Raw genomic sequence first — 25,392 nt, forward strand, 5'->3', positions numbered from 1 at the left:
AACGGAAAGTATCTAAGGAAGGCTGTTCTAGGTCTTGGCGTGGCAAGACCTTCAGGACACCGGCGCGGGATCGGGACCTGCCGCCGACGAGCAGAGCAGTGAGCGGTCCGTGATTCAGGCAGAGTGCGCTTTCCTTGTTTTTATGGAAACCCTGGCTTGTAGGGCGGCGCAGCAGAGCTAGAACACACGCCCGGACCGCGGCACCCTGCCGCAGGAAGAAGGGCGGCAAGGAGAAATTCACTCGGGAAAGCACGAAACACGCTGTCTCAAAGTTCACAGCTCGCTCTCTGCCGACCGTCCCCGAAAAGCTCCCGGGTGAGGGCCAGCCACCCACGCGCTCCCGCCGCCTGGCAGCCGCCCCGCACGCACGTCACTCGCCCCTTACCAATCGGCGCCTAGCGGGTCACCTCCTCCTCCTCCTCCTCCTCCCCGCCCCCGCTCCCCGCCAGCCCGCAGCCCCTCCCGCGCCGGGCCGAGGTCGCGAGCGCCCGCCGGCCGTTTCCGCTCTCGCGCAGGCGCGGCAGCTCGGCTGGAGATCTGTGGGGGCTCTGGAGAGGAGCTGACGCCGCCGGCCACGATGGTGCTGGAGAGCGTGGCTCGCATCGTGAAGGTACAGCTCCCGGCTTATCTGAAGCAGCTCCCAGTCCCAGAGAGCATTACCGGCTTCGCCCGACTCACAGGTAACCCTCCCCACCCGCCGGACCCTCTCCTTGCACGCCCCACCAGAAGGGAGATGTAGAAGCTTTCGGGCTAATGGGCGGGGCCGAGTGTAGCGAGCGGCACGTGACCTGCGTGCGCCGGCGCAGTCGCGTCCGGAGCGTCTGTAAAGCAGCCTCTAAAGAGCTTGATGGCGCGAATGCTTGGCCCCCCCGCGAGTGTCTCGGGTGTCTTTTCGTAGCGGGAGACCAGGATTTTGCAGTCAAGGTGCTGAGTGAGGAGCGAGCCGATCTCTTTAATTTCTTGCCCTGTGCTTGTTTATCTTAATGCAGGTTGTCACCGTTATCTAAGGCGTTGTGTGACAGGCAGTCTCACCTGTCCCGGAGCGTGTGTGGGACTGAGGGAGTGGGAGAGAAGTACATACGTACACGTATAACGTATGTGGCTATTTTAATAGTTAGGAAATTAGAAAGTAACCTCCCTTCCGAAAGGGTAGAGTTGACCTATAACAACAGCATGTGAGATCACCTCTTCTACGACAGTCCCGGGAGCAGTGCAGGCAAACTTGCATTGCAGGGAAGGTCCAGTACGCATTCGAATGCCGGTATGCGGGGTCCAATCTTAGAAAATAAATTTAAAATTTAATGAAAAAACAAAGCGTTGTGTATTTAAGATCCCTCCTGTACAAAAATGAACCCACAACTCAGGATTTCACATTTTAAGAATGAAAATCTCCAGAATGTAGTCAATATTTGATTTTCGTTGGATTCTGAGCATTGCATTGTAACAGATTTACAAAGCACCCCCACCCCCACCCCCCCATCCCCGGACTGAATACTATGGTGAGAAAATGTATAAACATGACTTAGGGTATTCTGAGATAGAGTGGTGGCTTAGCCTGGAGCATTCTAAATGTCTGTAGTAGTTGGATCAAAAGTTAGAAGATTGGTGGAAATAAAAATAAGATTTGTTCTGTGTATATTAAAGACAGAATTGGTACCAAATTTGTATTTGGAGGTGGATATCAGTTCCACTCCAAGGAACTTTTGTTTGTTTGTTTAAATTAAAGAATGTTTTCCTCAAACAAATGTACCTCTCAGAGATTAAAAACAAAAACAGACAGTTCTGGTGGATGGATTTGGATGAGATAAACTAGATGAACAATAACTTTTTATGATCGGTGACAACTGCTTTGTTAACATGGATTGTGAGATATAAACATTTTTAGACTTTAAGGGGTTTAATAGAAAATACATGAGTAGAAAACATGGTAATTGAATAATAAACACTAAAAACAAATATGTAAACATCAGAAGCAACATAAGAGTTAACTGTGAAAATACTGTTTCAAATCCCCAGATAACTATAAACATAAAAATCTTTGATCTCTTTTATTCTTAGAGAATTATAGCAGTTGTAAAAATTTGACTCCCCTCTTTATCATTTCTTTTACTTAGGCACTTTATATATTTTAATGTAGTCATCCTCTTGTTCTAACAACTATATAACCTTATCTTACTTTACCGTCACAATAGGACTTATTCTCCTATAGCTGGAAATTTGGAATGTTTCTTTTTTTAAAAATTTATATTTATGATAAGTAGCCATATACCACTTGTCATCCCCCCTTTGAATTATATACTCAAACATACTCACTGAATTGAATGTATTCACTAAATTGGTAATACACAGTGGAAAGGGTATGATCATTTTGTGACATTTGTTCTCTTTTGCCATTTACCTTAACAATTTGAATAAATTAACTTTTTAACAGCCAAGAAAGGGAACCTGCTCCATACTCTCACCCCAGTCCAGGGCAACCTGAATTACATGTGTTGATTGTGATGCTGACTGCATTTATTTTAGTTTCAGTTTTCTGTAATTGGAGTGTAATTGAAGAGATTACAAAGTGTGCCACTGGGGTTAGTGACTGGAAGATTTTAGAAGAGTGTTTTCTTGAAGATCCATATTGTCAACAAATGCCTATTAAGGCACTGAGGAAAATCAACCCAAACTTTTCCCTTTCAGAGTCAATAATATATAGTAACTTCCACTTTAAAATTGTTAAATATGTTGGGTGCTGGTGGCTTACTCCTGTAATCCTTGCTATTCAGGAGGTAGAGATCAGAAGAATCAAGGGTCAAAGCCAGCCCAGGCAAATGGTTTGCAAAACCCTATCTCAAAAATACTTACCACAAAAAAAAGGGCTGGTGAAGTGGCTCAAGGTGTAGGCCCTGAGTTCAAACCCCCTTATCACAAAAAAAAAAAAAGGTTAAATATTTAATGTGAAGACTGTTTCTTAAAAATTCTGATAAACATAGCAGATACTTCAAGTCCCATTATAGTGTGTCTACAATTTAGTTCTCATTATATTGTTTATTTGTTTAGAAAACATGAAAATACTTGTAATAAATGCCAAAAAATATTCCCATTTTCTTCTCTGAAGATCAGTCAGAAAAGTTATAAGTCACTATTTTTGCCTGTATTTCCTTCCCTTTTACATCTAGCAGGGTTTTGTTTTGTTTTGTTTTTAAAGCAATTTGCTCTCTCATGATGACTCTGCACTCTTAGAAAGCACATGAACATCCTTAATTGCCATACAGGATTTAAATACAGATAATTCTTTTTTATCAGAAACTACTTTTGTGTTACATTTTCAGGTAACTCTTTAGAAGTATATTATTATAGTCTAATACTTTGACTTTCAAAAAACCTTTTCCTATCATAAATATTTTAAAAATAATACTGCAACAACAAAAATATTCCCATTCAAAAGTCAGAAAACAATTTACTTCAAGATTTAAAGCTAGCCAGGAAAAGTTTGTCCACTTTGCCTTTTGAAACTTACAGGTTTTAATCTTAAAGACAAACCAGTGTGAGACTTTACTAATATATTTCCCAAGGTAACAGAAACATGTCAGAGTCGGCAACTAAATTCTTTACTGTTATTTCTCCAGAGGGGCCATTTTTGAAACAGAAATTTAGCAGTGAAACAGAGATACACTCACAGAAAGACTGTACAAGTGTGTTCCTACAGCCTTGTGTATAACAGCTCCTAAGCTGGAAGCAACAGGAAAGTAGATAGCTCAGTTTTGATATATTCACAAAGCAGAATACTGCTTAGCAATATTCTAATTCAGCAATACTGAACCATTTGCTGAATTTCAGCAACCTTATGTTCAGTGAAAGACCTATGGTTATAGAAACAGGCGGGAAATAGTGGTACAGGAGAATACTTTCTGAGAGAATGGAATATTTTAGATACTTTCATGTGTTTATCTCTACACATTTTTGCTGGAAGCTACAAAGGGTGTATTTACTTGTCATAACATAGACCTAACCACTTAAGATCTGTTTATTTTACTATATGTAAATTATACCTCAATATTTTTTAAAAGAATGGAACAAAAGGTGAGGTTTCTCAATATGGAAACATAAAAATAAGTTCAGACAAAAAGTTGCCTTTATTAACATAAATTTTTGAAAGACAGGAATTTTACAAAAAAAAATTCTTGACAATTTAGGAAAATATTTGCATAGTTACTGTTAAGTTATAAAAGTATTTTTTCCTTTCTTTCTAGTTGGCCCAACTATTTAAAAGTCAGTGTTATTAAAGATTATGCTGCCTTTGTGAAGAACAGTTTGGCTCTCATTTAAACATTATCTACTATATAACTATTTTGCAATTTAAAATTTTTCAAGTCATCAAGCATTTATTGAGCACCTATGACGGGCCAGGCAAGGTTCTATTCAAAATAGATTGTAAAATGATTTAAATATTGATCATTAATTTTTATTGGCCTTTTAATCCACAGTTTTTGTTAAGTTTGTTGTTTGTTTTTGGTGGTACTGGGATTTGAACTTAGAGCCTGACACTTGCACGCTACCGCTTGAGCCATATCTCCAGACTTATATTAAGTTTTAAGTGGGAATAGTAAAGTCTTTCAATGATAATATTTTACTTTCTCCCAGTACTTGGGAGACTGAGGAAGGAAGATGGGAGTTCAAGACCAAGCTGGGCTACAAAGCAAGTTCCAGCAAGCTTGGAGTACATAGATTCTATCTCAAAAACAACAATGACAAAAGTATTTTATTTTCATCTTTTCTTCAATTGAGAAGTATCATTTCTACATCTTAGTTATAAATGATGCATAAGAAAATACATTATAAAATTAACAGCAACCAAGTTTTCAATATTATTTTTATGGTATTGTTATATTAACCTTTTGTAAATTTGAAAAGGAAAAAAATATGCTCTAATTTATTACTCATCATTGAGATCTATATGTGTCTAGTGTACTTTATATTATTTTTATAATAAAAGTGTCTGGAAATGTAGCTCAGTGGTCAAACGTGTGCTTAGCATTCATGAGGTTTTGGGTTTAATCTCCAGCACCCCCCAAAAAACTATTAGTTTTTATATCTTGATCAGGAATAGGGTGTCATAGCTAGCCTGTGTCACTGTGTCACTATATGCCCCTTCTTAAACCTAATTCTTTTTCTCTAAGAAGATACTTTAACAGTGTCTAAACTTTCAGAAAGTATATGTTGAAATTGCTTGTTACTGAGGTTGTTTTGAAATGTTCTTTTCTGTCTTGGTTTTGTTTTTCTGATAGTGCTGGTTTTTTTTCTTCTGCTTTCTTAGTCTTACTCTTTATCTTAATAATGGTATATAGAAGTCAATATAAATAATAGAAGCCTGTCCAGTATTCCTGGTATAAATATGGTCTTATTTTTTACAAATTAGAAAGAGGCGAGTTGTTTTCATTTAAAATGAAATCTTCACAAAGACAAAGTATTAGAAGTGAAAAATTTGTAATTAAGGAAAAACTTTAAGAAAATTCAGACTGTTAACAGTGAAGTGAGTAAACAAAATGTTTCCTAACTGGATGGATTTTTAATGGATTAAATATTGAGCCAGTTACATGTATATGACTTAATTATAGTCCCAAATGCATTTCTTTGCAGCTTCTAATCTTCTCTCTTAAACTTTCGTTTTCTGATTCTAACTCATCATCTAAAACCCTTGATATTTTTCATAGATCAGTTTCTTTGCCATAAGTGAAACAAAGCTCACCCTGAGGAAACCACTTTCCATGTATCTCTCTCAGTGTAGTACCTTTTTATCCCTTCTGGTCTTTCTGGAATTGAGGGAGCAGAGAGAGTTGGCATTTTTCTGGCTCTACACAGCTCTTTCCATGCAGAAACTGTTTCACCCCTTCCAAGAAACCTCTGCCTCCCTTTAAAGCCTCTGCTACCCATCAGTAAATATTATTCACCCTCCCCCCCTTACTTTTTGCTGTTACCTGTGCACCTTTAGTTTCTCCCCTACACTTTTTAACTATGTTGACATCTCTTATATTCCCCTCTCCCCTTTTTCTTTTGTGTTGTCTTTTCCTGCTTACAGTCTCCCTTCTTATATATTTTTGGGAAAGAAGTTTTGTTTTGTTTTTATGGACAGAGACCTCCATCCATCCATAAAATGAAAGAAGTCTAGAATCATGAAGGAACTTCACTTTATCTCATGTTCCATAACTAATTAACCACCAAAGCCTATTGATTTAACAACTACTTGAGGTAATGGTCTTAAATTTCCAAGGAATGAGTCCTGTGTGGTGATGCACACCTATAATCCTCGTACTCAGAAGGCTGAGGCAGAAGAATTATGAGTTCAAGATTGGTCTTGGTATATAGCAAGTTCCAAGCCAGCAAGACCCTGTCTCAAAAAAAAGAAAAAAACAAAAAAATTCAAGAGGTTAAGAGTTGATCACAGAGCAGTTCTGACATTCTAGCAGAAGCTATGAACTATCCTCAGAAAATGCACTCACATATTCTAGGAAGTTTTAGGGAATCTCAATAGAGGCTATTTCTCATGTTTGTCCTCTGTTTGCCTTAATGACCACTGCCTTGGTTTCAGCTGAAATTATTTTCTTCTGGACTATTTCACTATATTTCCAATAGGTTGTCTTGACTCTTGTTCTCCTGCCACCATCCCTCTTTGCTCTTCCTTATGGCCCTCTTCTAACCCATCTCATCAGATACCAGGTGATTTTGTAAATGAAGTGTTTAGGTTAACATTTAAATATTTCAAGGGTTTCCTATTATGCACAGGGTAGACTCCTACCTACCTGTTACATATCAGACCTTTTCATCATATAGCTTCCTACTTACATCTATAATCCTCTCTCATCTTCCATTATATGCCAGCAATACCATGCCACTTAGTTTCCCAAGCCTTTCATGAATGCAATTTCTGTTCCTTTGCCTGTGCTGTTTCCTCTGCATGGAATGCAGCTCCTCCTTTGATTTGCCTATGAACTCCTCCTATATTCTTACTCATCCTTCAAAAACTCATTTAGGTTTCAAAATCAGTGAAGTTTTTGTTCATCTCAGCAATGAGTTAATCACTTCTTCCTTTGCATAGCTTGTATATGATTGCCCTTATCATGCAGTATTTTAATCCTTTTTTATAGCTCCATTCCATACAAATGGAGAAAGCTCCTTTGTGGTACGGACTATGTGTACAATTATGGTATATCAGTACCTGTCATATCACCTAACATGTTAATGAAGTTTTAGAGTTTTAGAAGAGATTGAAAGTTTTTTCTTAACATTTAAAAATCTTCTGTAGTTTAATTTACACTGTTACCATTCATAAGCCATGAAGAAAGGTAAATAAGCACAGACCTAATAGGAATGATCTCAAATGCCAGTTCAATGAAGTACAAACGCAGTTCAGCTAAAATTTATAGAAGTCTTGGTTTATATAAGTCTGTTAAAGAGTAGAGAGTTAGGAATCTCTTTGTTTAATGGAAGAGGAGACAGATGTGTACATACTTGTTGCTTTAAGACAGAATGTTTTGGTAGCTTTCTTTTGAATCGTGTTCTATAGTTTTTTTTTTTTAATTGAGTGGTTTCCTACTTTATTCATATGTTTCTCTGAAAATTCTATGAAGTTGGAAGTTTGGTTTTTTTGCTGTTTTCTGCCTTGAAATTTCTACTTGAGTCTTTGAACCCTTTGCCTTCTACTCATCTTTTAGGTATCTGTTTGAAGTTCTTTCTACAGAAACCTCTGACCCCTTACTTAAAGTTGCACTCAACCTACTACTCTGCCCCTAGGTTAGTCTTTTTTCTTTTATATCATCCTGTTTATGTTCTTCACAGTTGTTAGTACAGTGTATGATTATCTTGTTTATTCATTTGCTTGTTTATTGTCTGTCCCCTCTTGCCATGAGAGCAGGGACCTTATCTATCAGCCTGCATCAGCATCTCTTAATGCAGTTAACTGGAATGTAGGATACTTAGTAAATATTGTTGGACAAACAAATGAGTGATTGTTATTACTGTTTTACAGATGAAAGAAACCTGGCTCCAAGTATATGAAAATCTGGACTTTAGTTGCTTACTGAAATCCTGCTCTGTGCCAGGCACCGCCCTAAAAATTGAGTACATAGAAACAGGAATACAGCTACTGCATTTGCACTGCACAGGGGTTCCACTCTGTGGAACTTAGTTAGTGGGTACTTAGTTAGCAAATTATTTAATAATAGGAAATTTACCAGATTTGTTTATTCAGAGAATGTTTATTATGCACTTAAATTGATGATAATAATCAGAAGGGGGCTTTCTGGAATGGTGTAAATTATATATATATATAATTTACATTTATAAATAATTTACATTTTGTTTTAAGTGGTATTTACAGATCTATATAGTTTCAAAACTCACCAAACTGAACACTTAACACACAGCTCAGCACACTGAACTATAAATTATGTATGTGACAATAAAAAGTAAATTAATTAAGCTGAGCAAGGCATTGTTTAGGCACTAAGGATACAGTGGTAATCCATACAAATAAAGTCTCCCTGCTCTTGTTGATCTTAATTGTGATTGGGGGACATGATAGGTGGAATCAACTATTAAAATTCATGTTTCCAAATGTCATTAAGAAATTGGAAAAATAATGTAATAATCTGAAACATTAAATGAAAAAAGTAGGTTATATACTATATATATGTAATGCCTCACTTTTGAAAAGCATTTATAGCATATATGTTTACATACCAAAAAAACCCATAGAAATATATCAAAATATAACCAATTCTTTTGTGTGTGTGTGTGTCTGTGTGTGTGTGTGTGTGTGTTGGTAGTGGGGTTTAAGCATACAGGCTACCACTTGAGCCACACCTTTAGCCCTAACTAATTCTTGCTGGTAGGGAAATAAGTAACTTTTATGCTTTTCTGAATTTTCCAGCTTTTGTATGATGTGTTATTTTTTTATAATTCTAAAATAATAAAGATAAAAATACATTGTACAATACATGTTATTTTAAATCACTTTACTTCATACTATAGTTATAATTAGTAGGCAATATTTTTACCTCCAAAATAGCTGTTAGCTCAGTTATACATCAAATAACTTCAGAGAAAATAGCCTGTCTTAAAAGTTTTAATTTCTTATTTGATTCTTCTATATTTTACACTTCCTCACTAAAAATCATCCTTAATATATATGTTTAAAATGATTTGAATTGACCTCTGTACTCTATATGGTTTTTATTTTACAAAGTTTTTAGAAGCTATTACTTGTTATAAGGGACAACAGTAGCTCTCATTATCATATTATTTAGAATACTGTTTTACCAAAGAATTAAGTGTTCAAAAGAACATTTTCTGAAGTATATTTTAAAACAGTATTAATGCCATTTGTCCCTGAAATTTGTGAGTTAAAATAAGAAATGCTACTTTAAGAGTCTAAAGTTAATTTTTTGTTTGTTTTTGACTTTTTTGTTAGTACTGAGGTTTGAACTCAGAGCTTTGTGCTTGCTAGGTGGGCACTTTATCACCTGAGCCACACCTCCAGACCTAAAGTTAAGGTTTTATCTTTATATCCTCATTCATTTGCTTTTTGACATTTTAACCTCTAGTGACTTTTTTATGTTGTTATGTAAAATAGTACTTGATGTTATTCTATATTCAACAAACAGTTACTGTATTACTGTTATTTCACCATATGTCTGGATGCTGGGGTCAGTTGTAAGCTAAGACATTTACTATCTAATACAGAAGGTAAGTGTAAATAAAGATTATGGAACAATATAGTGAGGAGACTAACATTGTGTCCTCCCTTTATTCATTCAGTAAGTCACTCATTTAACATTTTTAGCATCTACCTTGGGCCAAAAATAACAGAACCACACCTCCTTTCTTCCATAAGCTTATAGAATAGACACTTTTTTCTTTCTCTTTTCTTTTCTTTTTTCTTTTTTTTTTTTTTTTTGAGACAGGGTCTTGCTACATAGTCCAGGTTGTCCTCAAACTCACTATCCTCCTGCCTCAGTCTCCCAAGTACTGTGATTTCAGGTATATATCACCATGCCTGGCTCATCTCGAAATTTAAGAACCAAAATTCTAAATTCAGTTTCTAAGACACACTGGTCACCTTTAGGGGATGAATAGCCACATGTGGTCAGTGATTACAGTATTCAGTATCACAGAGAAAATTTTCATCACTATAAACTTTTTCCTTTTTTTGGTGGGACTAGGGTTTGAATTTAGGGCTTTGCACTTGCAGAGCAGGTATGCTATCGCTTAGGCCATACCTCCAGTCCCACCATAAACTTTAAAACTGCAAACCAACCAACCCAAAGCTTGTATCTCCAACTCCTTCCTTTATCTAATTCTTATACATTAATAATTTCCCTTCCCTAAATTACCCTGGGGACAGTACTACACAGTTCCTACCCCTGTTACCCAAGTCCACTGAAATTTTTCAAGCTAACCAATCCAAACTGTTTGCCTTGCCCTGCTTTGTCTTTTTCATGGAAGCCACAATAAAGACCTGTGCCTGTGTTTTTCTCCCACCTCTTCCTGCTGACTAACCTATTACTTCCCTCTTGGAACTATCTCTTGGGAACTGTAATAAAATCTTCTTTCAATGCAGCTGTCTGTGTGTCTTTTATTCTACAAATTTTAAAAAGTCTTGGGTATAAATCAAAATAATATAGTTAGTGGTTTTCATATTGGAAAGCACATAGCTATACATAGGAATCTCCCCCTATCTAAAAAAAAAAAAAATTCTGTTTCACCTACAGAATTTAGCTCCTTCAAAGAATCTTCATGGAATATCTACATTTTGATTATGGATAGGTAACAACCAACATGAGAAACAAGGTCCTTTATAGAGCTTCATTCTGCTGACTGACCAAAAGATCACATCTCCAAAGAGTTCTATCACACAGCACTGCCAAGTTGATTTGGCCAAAATATTTTTTCTTTGCAATCTCTATAATCTCTTGTTTGTTTTTGTTTTTGAGACAGGATGTTATGTAGCCCAAATTGGTCATGCACTCTCCTGTGTAGCCTAGGCTTGCCTCAAACTAATAATTTTCCTGCTTCTGCCTCCTGAGTGCTAGGATTGCAGGCATGTGCAACCATGCCTGGCTCTATAATCTCTTAATTTAAGCTACCATTTATTGTATATCTTCTCTATACATGCTGTACATAAGGCATATAAACAGTTTGTTTCATTTAGATCTCTGGCCTGTTAGTGAATCAAAACTAATTTTGTTTTGGAAGAGTATTTAGCCAGTGTTTTTTTTCTTCATTAGTTAAATACTTAAGAATTATCTCTTCAGAGTAATTTCACCAAAAGGAAGAGATTTAATTTTAGACCTGTTGGTTCATGGTGATTTACAATGGGTTTTGGGTTTAGACTGCCCTGGACCAAGCCTGCTTAAGCTGCAGTTTAGTCACATGTAAAATGAGAATAATATTACAGTAATGCAGTTTAAGGTAACATGGTGGTAAATGAGTTAATATAGTTGCACTCTTAGTATAGTATGCTCATTTATCAATATTTATTAGTTTACCTAGGCACATCATCTCCTGTTTTCCTCTAAGCTAGGCTATAGTGCTCAGCAGGGTGTCAGGTCAGTAAAGGCAATTAATGGTAACGCTTAAGAATGGAAAGGAGTCCCATAGAGAACTAGCATACTTTTGATAACCTTGTGCTCAGATGTTTGCCATGGCTTTCTTATTTGTTTGTCTCCACAGACATAGGGAACCATTTCATTTATATCACTTACATTTCCTATCTTGTTAAGACAGGGCACTCCAAAAGGTATTTAATGAACACTTTTGAAATAAGTATTTTAAAATGAGAATCTCCAATATGTAAAAGTTTCATTTCATTAAAATAGATTTTATACGCATTTAGGTATTCTTTGGGATCATTTCCCAAAACAAGTAAATTGAAGCTTTTATATTTATTTATGGTACTAGGGCTTGAACTCGGGTCCTATAACTTGAGCTACTCCACCAGTCCATTTTTGTGAAGGGTTTTTCAAGATAGGGTCTCTTGAACTATTTGCCCAGGCTGGCTTCGAACTGTGATCCTACTGATCTCTGCTTCCTGAATAGCTAGGGTTATAGCTGTGAGCTACCACCAGTGTTTGGCAAATTGAAGCTTCTGAAGACATGTTCTGTCTGAAATTACAAGTCAGTAGTAAAAATTTTAAGGATATCCTGTTGTATAGTATTAGAGATGGTATTAAGGAAAAATGAGTGAGAATGTTTTCTAAGGTTATAAAATATATCACACATTGAATTTTGTTTATAATTATGGTAGTTATAATTCCTGATAAAGACAGCACACCTAATGGATACAGTGAGATAGGATACTTCTGAAAATTTACATCTTCATTTTCACAAATCTCAGGATAGTCCTCAAAATAAGGTGGTCTAGCTGGTAGAGCTGGGTGTACTGTATGATTTCTTCACAGTTTTACAGGTAAGTTAAATGAACGTGAAAGGTAACAGATAAAGAATAAGTTCAAGGATTAAACTAGAAATGCTGTTTTGCAAAAACACTGCATATTCTGACAAATACGTACTCATTTAGTTTCAGAATGGCTTCGGTTATTGCCTTTCCTTGGTGTACTCGCTCTTCTTGGCTACCTTGCAGTTCGTCCATTCCTCCAGAAGAAAAAACAACAGAAAGATAGCTTGATTAATCTTAAAATACAAAAGGAAAATCCCAAAGTGGTGAATGAAATAAACATTGAAGATTTGTGCCTTACTAAAGCAGCTTATTGTAGGTGTTGGCGTTCTAAGACGGTGAGATGTCTATTTACATGTATAATAAAATTTTGGAATTAGAATTGTTTTGCTTCTTAAATCCCCAGTTTCGAGGTTTTGTGAGATGAGAGATCTCACAGTATTCAGTTTTGAAAGTTCATATTCCCAAATTAAAGTGTGCTTTTTGTGATTAATACTATCTTCACCAGAAAAGTTAGAGCATGCAAAGGAGTATAGGAATCGAATGCTTTCCCATCGCTCAGCATTTGTCTAGAGTAATATATTTTAAAGTATAGTCACTTTATGAGAGAGAATTTAGTGGAAAAGAGCTTAAGCTTTGGAGTTTTCAGAACCATGTTCAAATCACATGCCTATCACTTGTGCAAGTTAGGCAAGTTGCCAACTTGGGCTGAGACAGTTACTTAATTTTTAATATGTTATTTTCAGGTTTTAAAAAATCTGTATTAGTAAAGGTTTTGTTTTAGGATTTAATGAAATAATGTATGTAAAATGCCTTGCATAGTATAAACTGGAAAATGGTAGCTAAAATTATAGTTGAGTTTTAAGCACCAAAGGAGTAGTTTTGGGTAATGAGTTGTAAATAGTGATGAGATCTGTTTTTGTATTACTTTGATAGGGTTATTTGAGATGTTAAGTACAATATTGTTCATCACAGCATCCTTTGTAATAGCAAAGTTTTAAAAACTAAATATCCGAAAATAGGAATGCAGTTAAAAGTATAATATAATACAAGCGATGTTAGGAAGACATTACAGATCATGTTCTAAAGAAATTTAATGATGTGAGATGATAATTTAATAAAGAAAAACATTACAGTATGGTTCCAATTTTATCTTTGTCTTAATACAATAAATGCAGAGAACAAAATATAAAATTTTATTTATACCTATATCTAGATGATTTGAATGAACGTTTAAAAAATACACTTAAAATCTTTACATTTTATAGTATGAATGAGTTTTGTACTAAGAAAATGTTATAAAATTTACATTCCATTTTTTTAAAACTTGAATAAGAAATGAGCTCAAATTTAGAGCTCCATTGAGACCAAGGGCTTAAACCTATTTCACCACTCCTGGAATAGTCCAAAAGATGTTAATTTAAAATCTAAACCAAATAATGCATTATGTAGACTGCTCAGTTTGCTGGGGTATCATAATGTGGAGGACGTATTTATTACTCAGGAAAACTTATCTGATGGATTTTTTAGCAAGTCATGTGCTTTTTTATGAGAGTATTTCACAAATTTCTACTTAATCCTGTTTTTCAAATAACACTTGTAAATCTTTTTTCCTTTTAGTTTCCTGCCTGTGATGGTTCCCATAACAAGCATAATGAATTGACAGGAGATAATGTGGGTCCACTCATACTGAAGAAGAAAGAAGTATAATAGTATAACTTAGGGTTGATTCAATTGTGTGCTGTAAAATCTTACAATATTTTCTCATTGTTTATGTATAGAAAATCTTTGAAACGTTAGTCTTAATTATTACTACTGGTTGAATTATTTCTGCCAATTTATTTTCTTGCTACACTACTGCTTATATTTGATACTTTGTATATTCAGTCATTTATAGAGAAATTGTCAAGCCTCATTCTGACTTCAGAGAATTAATGTATTTTCCAGCAATAAAATCAATAATTGTTTTAATTAATTGGGGATCTAAACTTTGGCAATGGGTCCAAAGCTGTGTCTCTGAATATTAACTCAACAGAATATATTAACAGATTTTAATTTCAGGAGAATATATACTTTTTAAAATTTCCCTACATTTATAATACTGTTTTTCATATTTTGTTTTGACCATTGGAATGCTTTCAACTCCTTTTGATTTTCTACACTCCGTTCTTTTTAGTTGAACTAAGGAAAATATTGCCATGAAGAATTACTTGAGGTTACAGAGATAAACTCTGCTTTATAGAGGTTCTTGTCTCATTAATATGAACATCCCGATTTCAGGGAACTGGATATAAAAAGTTCCAGTGAGTAACTGTGTGTATGTGTGTGTGTGTGTGTGTGTGTGTGAGGTCTTTAACTCAGTGACAGCTGGGGTGGCAACAACCTAAATTTATGGCTGCCTCAATTTGAAGGTCAGTTTGAAATACAGCATATTCTGAATTCAGATAAAAATGATAAATAGGTTAGTGATCAAATCTGTCTTTTCTCTGGGCTGGAGGCATGGCTCAAGTAGTAGAGCAAGTGCAAATCCCTGAGTTCAAAGCCCAGTAGTACCAAAAAAATTAAAAATTTGTCTTTTTTCTTTTTAATAGTATAAGCCATTAAAATAAAATTCCAAGTAAATTTACTGGAGAATCCTTAAAACATTGTAATTTTTAGTCTATAATTAAGTCTCTTCAGTTTTATTTTACATTATAATTCTCATATTAGTAATTATCCTTGTCTATCTATTAAAGGTACACACCATTCAATTCACTGTTTTTTTTTTATATGAAGAAAGTATAGGAGGCAAACATTTAATCCTTCTTCAAATAAGAAAGCTAATAGTAATTGAGCATCTATAGTATCAGACACTGCTCTAATAAGCATGGTTCTTGGATTTTGAATTTATTACATGTAATGTCAGTAAGTTCTATGCGACCCTAACTTTCTCATGATCAACAGCAAGAATTTTAAAGTTAGAGGTAGAAATGTAGCCTGTGGTTTTCAAGAATGTGTATGTCCAAAATTATTGCTATTCCCAACTGTCAATGGGGAGAAATATAACATTGTCACTTCTATGGCTGTGGGTATTTTTTGTTTGAGACCTTTCATTCCACACTCTTAAGGGGCTTCACTGTCAAATTATCCAGCCACCCCACCCCAGTTTGTCGAAAGACTGTAGGGGAAGTCCTCATTCAAAAGTTTGGATATACTTGTCCATGGTCATGAATCATTTACTGCAACTCACAGCAAAATATTCTTAAACATGTTCTAGTGATTTCCATACTTAGATTTCATAGGAGATAAATGTACTAAAAATGTGTAGTCTTAATTGTCAACTAAATTTTGTGAAATAAGAACACTTAAAAATTGAAAGTGAATCTCATAAAAAGTAATTATAGTGCACAAAAAGCAACATGGTTTTGCTCTCAGAATAAAGGGTTCCTTCTCTATACCTCCCATTGTTAAAATATGTTAAAGCGATATCCCAAATACTTCCCACCTATGTAGCCAAAATGTAATTTTAATCACTCCTTTATGTAAGCATTATCCTCAATTACCATTAAATGAAATTCACTGAATTCTATTATGTGTACCTTAAAATATAAACATTATAACCAAATGCACATTAATTTATACAACTTAGCTCTTGAAATACATGTCTGAGGTTTCTAGAACGTTCACGAAAGAACACTGTTGTTACTCACGATGATTGTTTTGAGGACTGCCTCTCCTGCTTACCTAGAGAACTACTCATGCCTTACTCAGCAAATGAGCACCATCATTGCACAAATACCAGGTATCCAAAAGTGTTAGCAAGCTTGAGGTATTAATGATTCATTCATGTGGATAATTAAGCAAGTTGTATTTTGAAAATCACATTACAATTCAGCCTTGAGTTTGGTGCCTCATATGATGATTCATTGAAGTGCTTTTGTATTTTGTAACCTAATTTGTTAACAAGTTTATGGGAAGCCAATTAAGCTAGCTGCTGATCTACATAATTCTTCCCCGCTGTGATCCCACAGTCTTCCATCAGAAATGTGTTGTCAAGACTCTTTCTATACAAAGAAAATTTTAAACTCCACTGTTTAGCAGGGTTTTTAAGAAATTAAGGTGGGCATTTTTTAAACCTACCAGAAATATCTAACTAATTGCACTTCACTCATTTACAATTTATTTAAGGAAGTGTCACCAGAGAAGCCCGGGGAACACGTTAGCAATGCTCATACTTTATTCCAAAGTAAGTGCTTGAGAGCACTTCAGAACCCTCCTTCAGAACCTTCACACCCATTCCCAACAGTTTTGGTTATCCTGAACAGATCACGAGTATCAAAAGGATTTTGCTAGAGGTAGATAAACAATAAACTATAATAGATCACAGCAGGAGAGATGACCAAAAAATAAAGATTAAAAGCATAGCAGCCATAGACAGTTTAATAGAGTATCATGCATACCACAGCCCCTGAGGACGTCACTGTGATCAAATTATACAAGTGTTCAGTGATGAATCTGAATCAAGTAGTGTGTGGTTTTAAGAAGGCAGGATATGCATTGCATTCAGTGATACCAATGACCACCTTAATTAAAAGCTTAATACTTTATCTTTTCCAGGTGGAAAATTTGTGCTGACTATACTCTGACTCATTCTTCCATATATGGAGGCTTTATCACAGGAAATTTTTCCATTTAGTTGAAATATTTTTCAAACTTAATGACTATAATTTACTACATAATTTAATTTGTTAAAATATGGGAAAAATTAAAGCAACTGAGATGACCTTCCTCTTTAAAGAAGATTTAAAAATCACATTTAAAACCATGTGAACAGCAGTTCTGTGACTGTCTCAATGCCTTTCCCCACCAGGTTGGATTATAGAAGACACCTATACCTTTTTTTTTTTTTTTTTTGGTATGAGAGATTGAATGCTGGGCTTCACACATGCTAGTGGCTGGGATTGCAGGTGTGCACATCACATCAGCTGCTATTTTGGGTTCTTTTTTTGTTTTTTTTAACTGCTGTATCTGAGGCTGTGCTTTACTTTGTCATAAATAAGCTTTTACTGGCAGCTATCTTTATTTGATTGTATTCAGCAAGTACACTAGATTTATCTTTTGCAGAAATCAGTTTAGTAATGCCATGTAGCAAGCAAACTAGACAGTCCATGTAATTATTAGCAATTGTACAATTTTAGTTTGTTCAGAAAGACATAACTACCTTTCAGCCGAAAATGGCATCTCTTCATCTTTCCCTTGGTTTAAATGCTTGATTCATTGCTTATTTTAAAAACCTGTTTTAACATCATTCTGAGTGAGGTTAGCCTGGCTCAAAAAACCAAAAATCGTATGTTCTCCCTCATATGTGGACATTAGATCAAGGGCAAACACAACAAGGGGATTGGACTATGAGCACATGATAAAAGCGAGAGCACACAAGGGAGGGGTGAGGATAGGTAAGACACCTAAAAAATTAGCTAGCACTTGTTGCCCTTAACGCAGAGAAACTAAAGCAGATACCTTAAAGCAACTGAGGCCAATAGGAAAAGGGGAACAGGTACTAGAGAAAAGGTTAGATCAAAAAGAATTAACCTAGAAGGTAACACCCACGCACAGGAAATCAATGTGAGTCAATGCCCTGTATAGCTATCCTTATCTCAACCAGCAAAAACCCTTGTTCCTTCCTATTATTGCTTATACTCTCTCTACAACAAAATTAGAAATAAGGGCAAAATAGTTTCTGCTGGGTATTGGGGGGGGAGAGGGAGGGGGCGGAGTGGGTGGTAAGGGAGGGGGTGGGGGCAGGAGGGAGAAATGAACCAAGCCTTGTATGCACATATGAATAATAAAAGAAAAATGGAAAAAAAAAAACCTGTTTTAAGTAATTGTTGTGAGAAAGTGTATTAGTGACTTTTTTCTTAGAACACTATGGTCAGGTAGATCAGTGAGATGTTACAGTTCTCCATCTCTAATATGAGGCTGTAATTCAGAAAAGGGTAATAAGTTGGATAAAGGCAGAGATGGACCTTGTACAAGTCAGAAAATAGGAATATCAAAATCAATTCACTAAAATTTCAAATTTCCTGTAGTTTTTCATTAATATCATTATGTATTTCTCTGTATGGTCACGCTAAAGCTGTAAATCAGTCACAAATTTAAGAACATCAAAACTTTGAAATGAAGAGTCTTCAGCTCTGTGGAATGCTGCCAAGAAACAAGGTGAAATGAAAGATGTTCACTTTAAAATGCTGCATGCAACTAGGTAGCAACGCCCTGGAAAATTTTGAGGAAATTGTTATTTTTTAGAAAAACAGATGACCAAACCTGGCCCAGTTACAAAGTAGAGAATGGTTTATAAAATTCATAATTTTAGAAATATAAAGGTTGCAAAAAGGATTATTTCAATGTTTAAGTTATCCCAAAACTTTCAAAGGAAAAACTCCCCTATTTATTTCATATAGGCAGTAGTAGTAGTATGAAAACCTGGGCTGGAGGGATGGCGCAATTGGTAGAGCACTTGCCTGGGAAGCACAAGGTGCTGAATTCAAACTCAAGTACTGCTAGAAAAAAGCAAACCTGATGAACATAAGACAAAAAGCCTATAGATTAGTCATTTATACTTGTGGATGAAAATTCTAAATAAAAAGGAGTATACTTTGGCAGAGAACCTTGTATCTCAAGAATTCAAGGGTGTTTTGATACCAACTAATATATAACACAATTAGGTAAAAGAATTAACAACACATCAATAGATGCTGAGAAGATTACTAGTTTATTCCTAATGAAGATTCTTGTGTAAAATAGAAAAGGAAATTATTTAAATTATGAAAATTCTACATGAGCATTTTCATGTTTTGGGTGGAGCTGGGGTTTGAACTCAGGACTTCGTGTTTGCAAAGCAGGCTCTCACCATGCAGGCGATCTACCTCTTTGGCCATATTTCCAGTAAATTTTGTATAGTTATTTTGGAGATGAGGTCTCAAACTATTTGCCCAGGCTGGCCTCTAACTACAATCCTCCAGATCTCAGCATCCCAAGTAGCGAGGATTATAGATGTGAACACCAGCACCTGGCTACAATAAGAATTTTAAGTAATAAAACATTTCAATTAATATCAGAAACTACCACAAATGGTTACAGTCACTTTTTATAGACTATCTTGGAGGATCTAACAAGATTTTAAAATGAAATAATTAGTACAAATAGGAAAATAGAAAACTTTGTTGATAACATTGTACACCTATAAAATCGTAGTGATTAAGAAAAAAAGAATTTAGTGGGATTTGGGGAAGGTACTTGGAAATGAGGTGATAATACAAAAGTTTTTGGCAATAAGCACTTTAAAACGTTAATTAATGGAGAAAATTTTATTCATACTAACAAAAGTAATAAAATGAATTTACATAGAAAAGGTACAAGACCTATTATAAAGATGTTACCGAAACAATTGAGCAAGATATAAAAAAACATTTATTACTGTAAAAAAATATAAATCTTATAAAATTATAAATCAAGTACAAATCACATTAGAATCACAAGATCATTTAACTTTTTGATTAATTTTTTTTTGGTGGGACTGGGATTTGAACTCAGGGCTTCATGCTTGCAAAGCAGGCACCTATCACTTGAGTCTCTCCTCCACCCATTTTGCTCTGGTTGTTTTGGAAATGGGGTCTCATGAAGTATTTGCCCGGGCTGGCCTTGAACTGACATTCTCTCCATCTCAGCCTCTCAAGTAACTAGGATTATAGGCATGACCCACAGGCGCCTGGTTGTTTAAGTTATTATTAAGTTTATATAATAGAAGTCAGAAAACTAAGGGAAGAAAGAAAATTAAGGAAAGTTAAAAGGTTTTTCTCACCAGCTATCAACACAAACTATATTGGAATCAAGCCAGTTAATATAAGAAAGTAATTGCATTAGGAACAGGCGAGAATGGAGGCCAGGCACAATATTGCATGCCTGTAGTCCCTTCTGCTCCGCTGAGGCCAGAGGGTCACTTGAGTTCAGAAGATTGAGACCTGCCTGGACAACATCATAAAACCTGTCTCAAAAAGAAAAAATAAATAGTAAGCAAGAATGGTAAAAATGAATTAAGAATCTAGACTTAGGTGAAAATATATGATACATGTACTGTTTTAATTTAAAGAGAAAACAAAATTGGATGCTCAACTGATACTCATGACTTTGATATGACATAAAATGAGTTTTAAATGATTTAAATATATACATGGAAAGAGGAGAAAGAAGGGAGTGGGAGAGATAATAGGAGATTGAAAACAGAAGCCTATGTGGCAAAAATTACACTTAGGTGACAAGATAATCCAAATATGAGTAATGTGTAATAAATGTGGGGGAAATCATGGTGTGGGGTAACAAAAGGAAATAAAAATGCTAAATTCCATGTGTGATATCCCATTAGGAGATTATGTAAATTAAACGCATAATCAACAAAAAAGCACAAATTGGATTTGATAACTTGAAGCTTACTGACAACCTTACCCAGAGTGGTTTTGGTTAAATGGGGGCAATGAACTTAGAAAGATTCCTATTGGAGCAATTTGAATGATGAAAATATTATAAGACAGCAGATTATTGTAAACTGAAGTCTTAATTACCAAATTATACCAGTAAAAATAAACAAACCTAAAAATCAGTAAAATGTAATGAACAATGTTGAGCAAAAGAATGTCAAGAGTTACTGCTCCTTATGTAGCAATGATGAGGATGACCTGTGTGTACTGGCCCAATGTTACTTATTTCTTCACAGCAGGCTGATGACATTAGCTCAAAAGCCCCCCACCAATCATTCTATATTCAGTCAACTCTTTTAGCTTCCATAGATGAAAAGATGCAGTATTTGTCTCTCTGTATGTGGCTTATTTCACTTAACATAATGTCCTCCAGTTCCATCCATTTGACAGGATTTCATTTTTAAGTGACTGAATAATATATTGTATATATTTTCTGTATCCATTCATCCACTGGTGGGCATCTACACTGATTCCATATCTTAGCTATTATGAATAGTGCTGCAATAAACATGGGAGCACCAGGTATCTCTTTGACAGGTTGATTTCATTCCCTTGGGACATAAACCCATAAGTAGGACAGCTGCATCATATGGTAGATCTATTCTTAGCTTTTTGAAGAACTATTCTCCTTAGTGACTTTACTAATTTACATTTCCACCAACAGTGTATAAACGTACCCCTTTCTCCACATCCTCCTCCTCATTTGTTATTTTTTTAAAAATAATTGCTGTTCTTCTGACTGGGGAGAGATAATATCTCATTGTGACTTTGAATTACTTCGACTGAGAAAGCAAGAGAGGGAGGTAAAGGGAGGTGGATAGCAAGTACCAAAACACAGATAGAATGAGTAAGTTCTAATGTTCTTAGCACAGTGGAACCACTATGGTTCACAGTGACCTATTATATATTTATATATATATCTTATAATATATATCTATATATTTAACTGGAAGAGAGGAGCTGAAAGGCCGCAAAGTATTGATAAAGGAATGAAAATGTCAATTACCCTGATTTGATCAATCACACTGTACCCCATAAGTATGTAAAATTATTACATGTTGATCAAAATTTGTTTTAAAATGTTTAAGGATATGGAAATGCTAACAACCCTAATCTGATGTACACATGTATGGAATTATTACATTGTGTATTGTAGATATGGACAATTGAAAAATTTTAAAGGTACATTTTAAAAAGTCTGCCAACACCAAACTCTAATTTTACATATCCATTGTTTTAAATGGTGCAAACAGCATACTTTTATTCATTTAGAGCCTGCCTACTTTACATATCCTGTGAGACTGTCCAAAATCTGCTTACAAATAGACTAAAATAAAACCAAACACCCCAGCCACTTCTGTCCTTTGGATCCTTGACTGCTGTTGCCTGACATCACTGAGGCCCCTATGACACCTATGCCAGCTATCTGGTTCTTCTTCCCCTTCTCCCCACCCCAGGAGAGTTCTGTTGCCCTTCTCTCCTTTGGCATGGTAGGGTTGACCTCTTGGTGTGAGAGCTTTCCCTAGGGTGCAAACCTGTCAGTGGATCACCCACGTGTAGCTCGTGTGTGCTACTGCCACCTTGTGATCAGATCTTTCCTTGAGGAGTGCGGAAATCCTCAAACTCCTTACACAATCCTTACACTACTACATAATAATGCTCGAAAAACTCACCAGGAAGATATGCCAGTTCTAAGATGATAGATACTTAATAAGATAACCTGAGTATAAAAAAAATCCAAAATTAGTACAATTTTGAAGAGTAATTGACAAATTTACTAATACAGTGAAAGATTTTTTTAACATTCTAAGTAATTACATTAGTAAAAGGCTCATAAAATTAGTAAGATTCTACTAATGATGTACCAATCATTAGTCAATAATTTAAAAATTTCTATGCTTGCTGGACATAGTGGCACATATTTATAATTCCAACACTTGTGAAGTTGAGGCAGGAGGATATCAAGCCAGCCTGGGTTACATAGCAATATCTTGTCTCAAAAACAAACTCATGTTGTTTCCAAGCACATTTGCAAAAAATTTATAAAAACTAATGAGCTATGTATTAGACCAAAGGATAAGGATAAAAATTTTACATTGGTAGGTAGCATACAAAACAGTAGTTGAAATCAATAATATAGTTATCCAACACCACTAACAACAGGTGTTGGTGAGGATGTGGGGCAAAAGGAACCCTCTTACACTGCTGGTGGGAATGTAAACTAGTACAACCACTCTGGAAAAAAATTTGGAGGCTACTTAAAAATCTAAACATTGATCTACCATATGACCCAGCAATACCACTCTTGTGGATATACCCAAAAGACTGTGACACAGGTTACTCCAGAGGCACCTGCACACCCATGTTTATTGCAGCACTATTCACAATAGCCAAGTTATGGAAACAGAAAAGATGCCCCACTACTGACAAGTGGATTAAGAAAAAGTGGTATCTATACACAATGGAATTTTATGCAGCCATGAAGAAGAAAGAAATGTTATCATTCGCTGGTAAATGGATGGAATTGGAGAACATCATTCTGAGTGAGGTTAGCCTGGCCCAAAAGACCAAAAATCATATGTTCTCCCTCATATGTGGACATTAGATCAAGGGCAAACATAACAAGGGGATTGGGCTTTGATCACATGATAAAGCAAGAGCACACAAGGAAAGTATGAGGATAGGTAAGACACCCAAAAAACTAGATAGCATTTGTTGCCCTCAACGCAGAGAAACTAAAGCAGATACTTTAAAGCAACTGAGGCCAAAAGGAGAAGGGGACCAGGAACTAGAGAAAAGGTTAGTTTGAGAAGAATTAACTTAGAAGGTAACACACATGTACAGGAAAGCAATGCTAGTCAACTCCCTGTATAGCTATCCTTATCTCAACTAGCAGAAACCCTTGGTCCTTCCTATTATTACTTATACTCTCTCTTCAACAAAATTAGAGATAAGGCAGAATAGTTTCTGCTGGGTAACGAGGGGTAAGGGGGGATTAGGGAGGGAGTGGGAGGAGGTTAAGGGAGGGGAAGGAGGGAAGGGGAGAAGTGGGGAGAAATGACCCAAACATTGTATGCACATAAGAATAAAATAAAAATAAAAAAATAAAAAATATATAGTTATTCAAAATAAGTCCACAAATAGAAATTAAAACATCTTTCCAAATAACTCATGGAACCAAGAAGAAATTATAATAGACATTAGAAAATAATTAAATTTGAGTGAAAATAAAAAGATTGAAGATAGAAATAAAAACAATAAATAAATACTTTAAATAAATATTTTATAATAAACATGAAATAACTGAATCAGTACTTAGAGGGAAACTTACCAGAGACAATTAACCAAAAGAACAACAGCATATATTTAGAATTTTGTTTGAGAGCTATATCAACTCTTCTGCCCTTTATCAGAATCTGGTCCAGAGACCTGGGGACTGTTTAGACATTCTGCAGAACATCTTATTTGTCTATTGGATTTATCAATTAAAATAGGCTGAGTGAGTAAAAAGTGGCAAGTATGTTGGATATCCTGGTGAGACACCTGCAACCAGAAGAGAGAGAAAACCCTCTGAAGTTTAAGGGACCTGCCCCATCAGTAAAGACTTTAGGATGTCCAGTAGTCTGGGGTATATGTAATCTGAGAGACAAATTCTTGTGCCTCACATTCTCAATATGAAGAAGTAAGCAAAGAGTTTCACAGGCCTCTTAGGGTTTTAGAGGCAGTTTATTAACATGTTTAGGGCCACTGTTCTGACCCATGTGCTGGTTAACACAGAAGGCTGATATTTGCTCTTGTTATATCTGCCCCTTGGTAAGGACAGGGTGGCTGAGCAGCAATCCACAATAAATGGAAGTAGTACATAAAGGACCTGGCATGAAAGGGACTAGCAGGCACAAGTGGGCAGGATGAGCAAGAAGTCCAGGTTTCCAAGTCATCAAAAACTGTAGCACTAGATTCATTCCTTCAGCTTGCAGCTACAACTGTGTGGGGTTTCCTACATTGCTGAAGGAGGATAACTAAGCTTGGTTCATTGAGAGGTCAGCTCACGATGTGGATGCAAGCCAAAAAGACAGCTACCTACTTCAGCTCTGGAATGACAGCAAGGGATTAAATCCTTCCTAGGATGGCTCAACACATTAAAATTAATAAATGTGGTATTCCACATTAATAGCATGAAGAGCAAAAACCATATGAACATCTCCACAGATGCATAAAAGCATTGGACAAAACTTAACTCCTTTCATGGCAAAAATGCTAAACAAATTAGGTATCTTTACTGCAACACAATAAAGATCATACATGACAGGCCCATAGCTAACACTGTATTACCTTTTTTTTTTTTTTTAGAAATAATCTCACTATGTAGTCCAGGCTAGCCTTGAGTTTACTATCCTCCTGCCTCAGACTCCCAAGTATTAAGATTACAGGTGTGTGCCA

At 35.6% G+C, this 25,392-nt stretch overlaps 1 protein-coding gene across 1 annotated transcript; it reads left to right on the forward strand.

Moving 5' to 3' along the window:
• Positions 1-460: 460 nt before the first annotated feature.
• On the forward strand, positions 461-15,498 carry Cisd2 (CDGSH iron sulfur domain 2). Its single transcript, XM_020158577.2, has 3 exons — positions 461-680; positions 12,563-12,777; positions 14,060-15,498. The coding sequence occupies exons 1-3, from the start codon at positions 578-580 to the stop codon at positions 14,147-14,149; spliced, it is 408 nt and encodes a 135-aa protein (XP_020014166.1). The 5' UTR covers positions 461-577; the 3' UTR covers positions 14,150-15,498.
• Positions 15,499-25,392: the final 9,894 nt, after the last annotated feature.

Source organism: Castor canadensis, chromosome 9 (assembly GCF_047511655.1).
Source record: "Castor canadensis chromosome 9, mCasCan1.hap1v2, whole genome shotgun sequence".
In the NCBI taxonomy this organism is placed as follows: Eukaryota; Metazoa; Chordata; class Mammalia; order Rodentia; family Castoridae; genus Castor; species Castor canadensis.

What these genes read in the sequence shown, in the direction of transcription:
- Cisd2 (XM_020158577.2), top strand. Translation starts at nt 578, where the DNA reads ATGGTGCTGGAGAGCGTGGCTCGCATCGTGAAGGTACAGCTCCCGGCT. An exon ending in CGGCTTCGCCCGACTCACAG is followed by an intron (nt 681 to 12,562) that starts GTAACCCTCCCC and finishes GTACTCATTTAG; the next exon opens with TTTCAGAATGGCTTCGGTTA. An exon ending in GGTGTTGGCGTTCTAAGACG is followed by an intron (nt 12,778 to 14,059) that starts GTGAGATGTCTA and finishes TTTTCCTTTTAG; the next exon opens with TTTCCTGCCTGTGATGGTTC.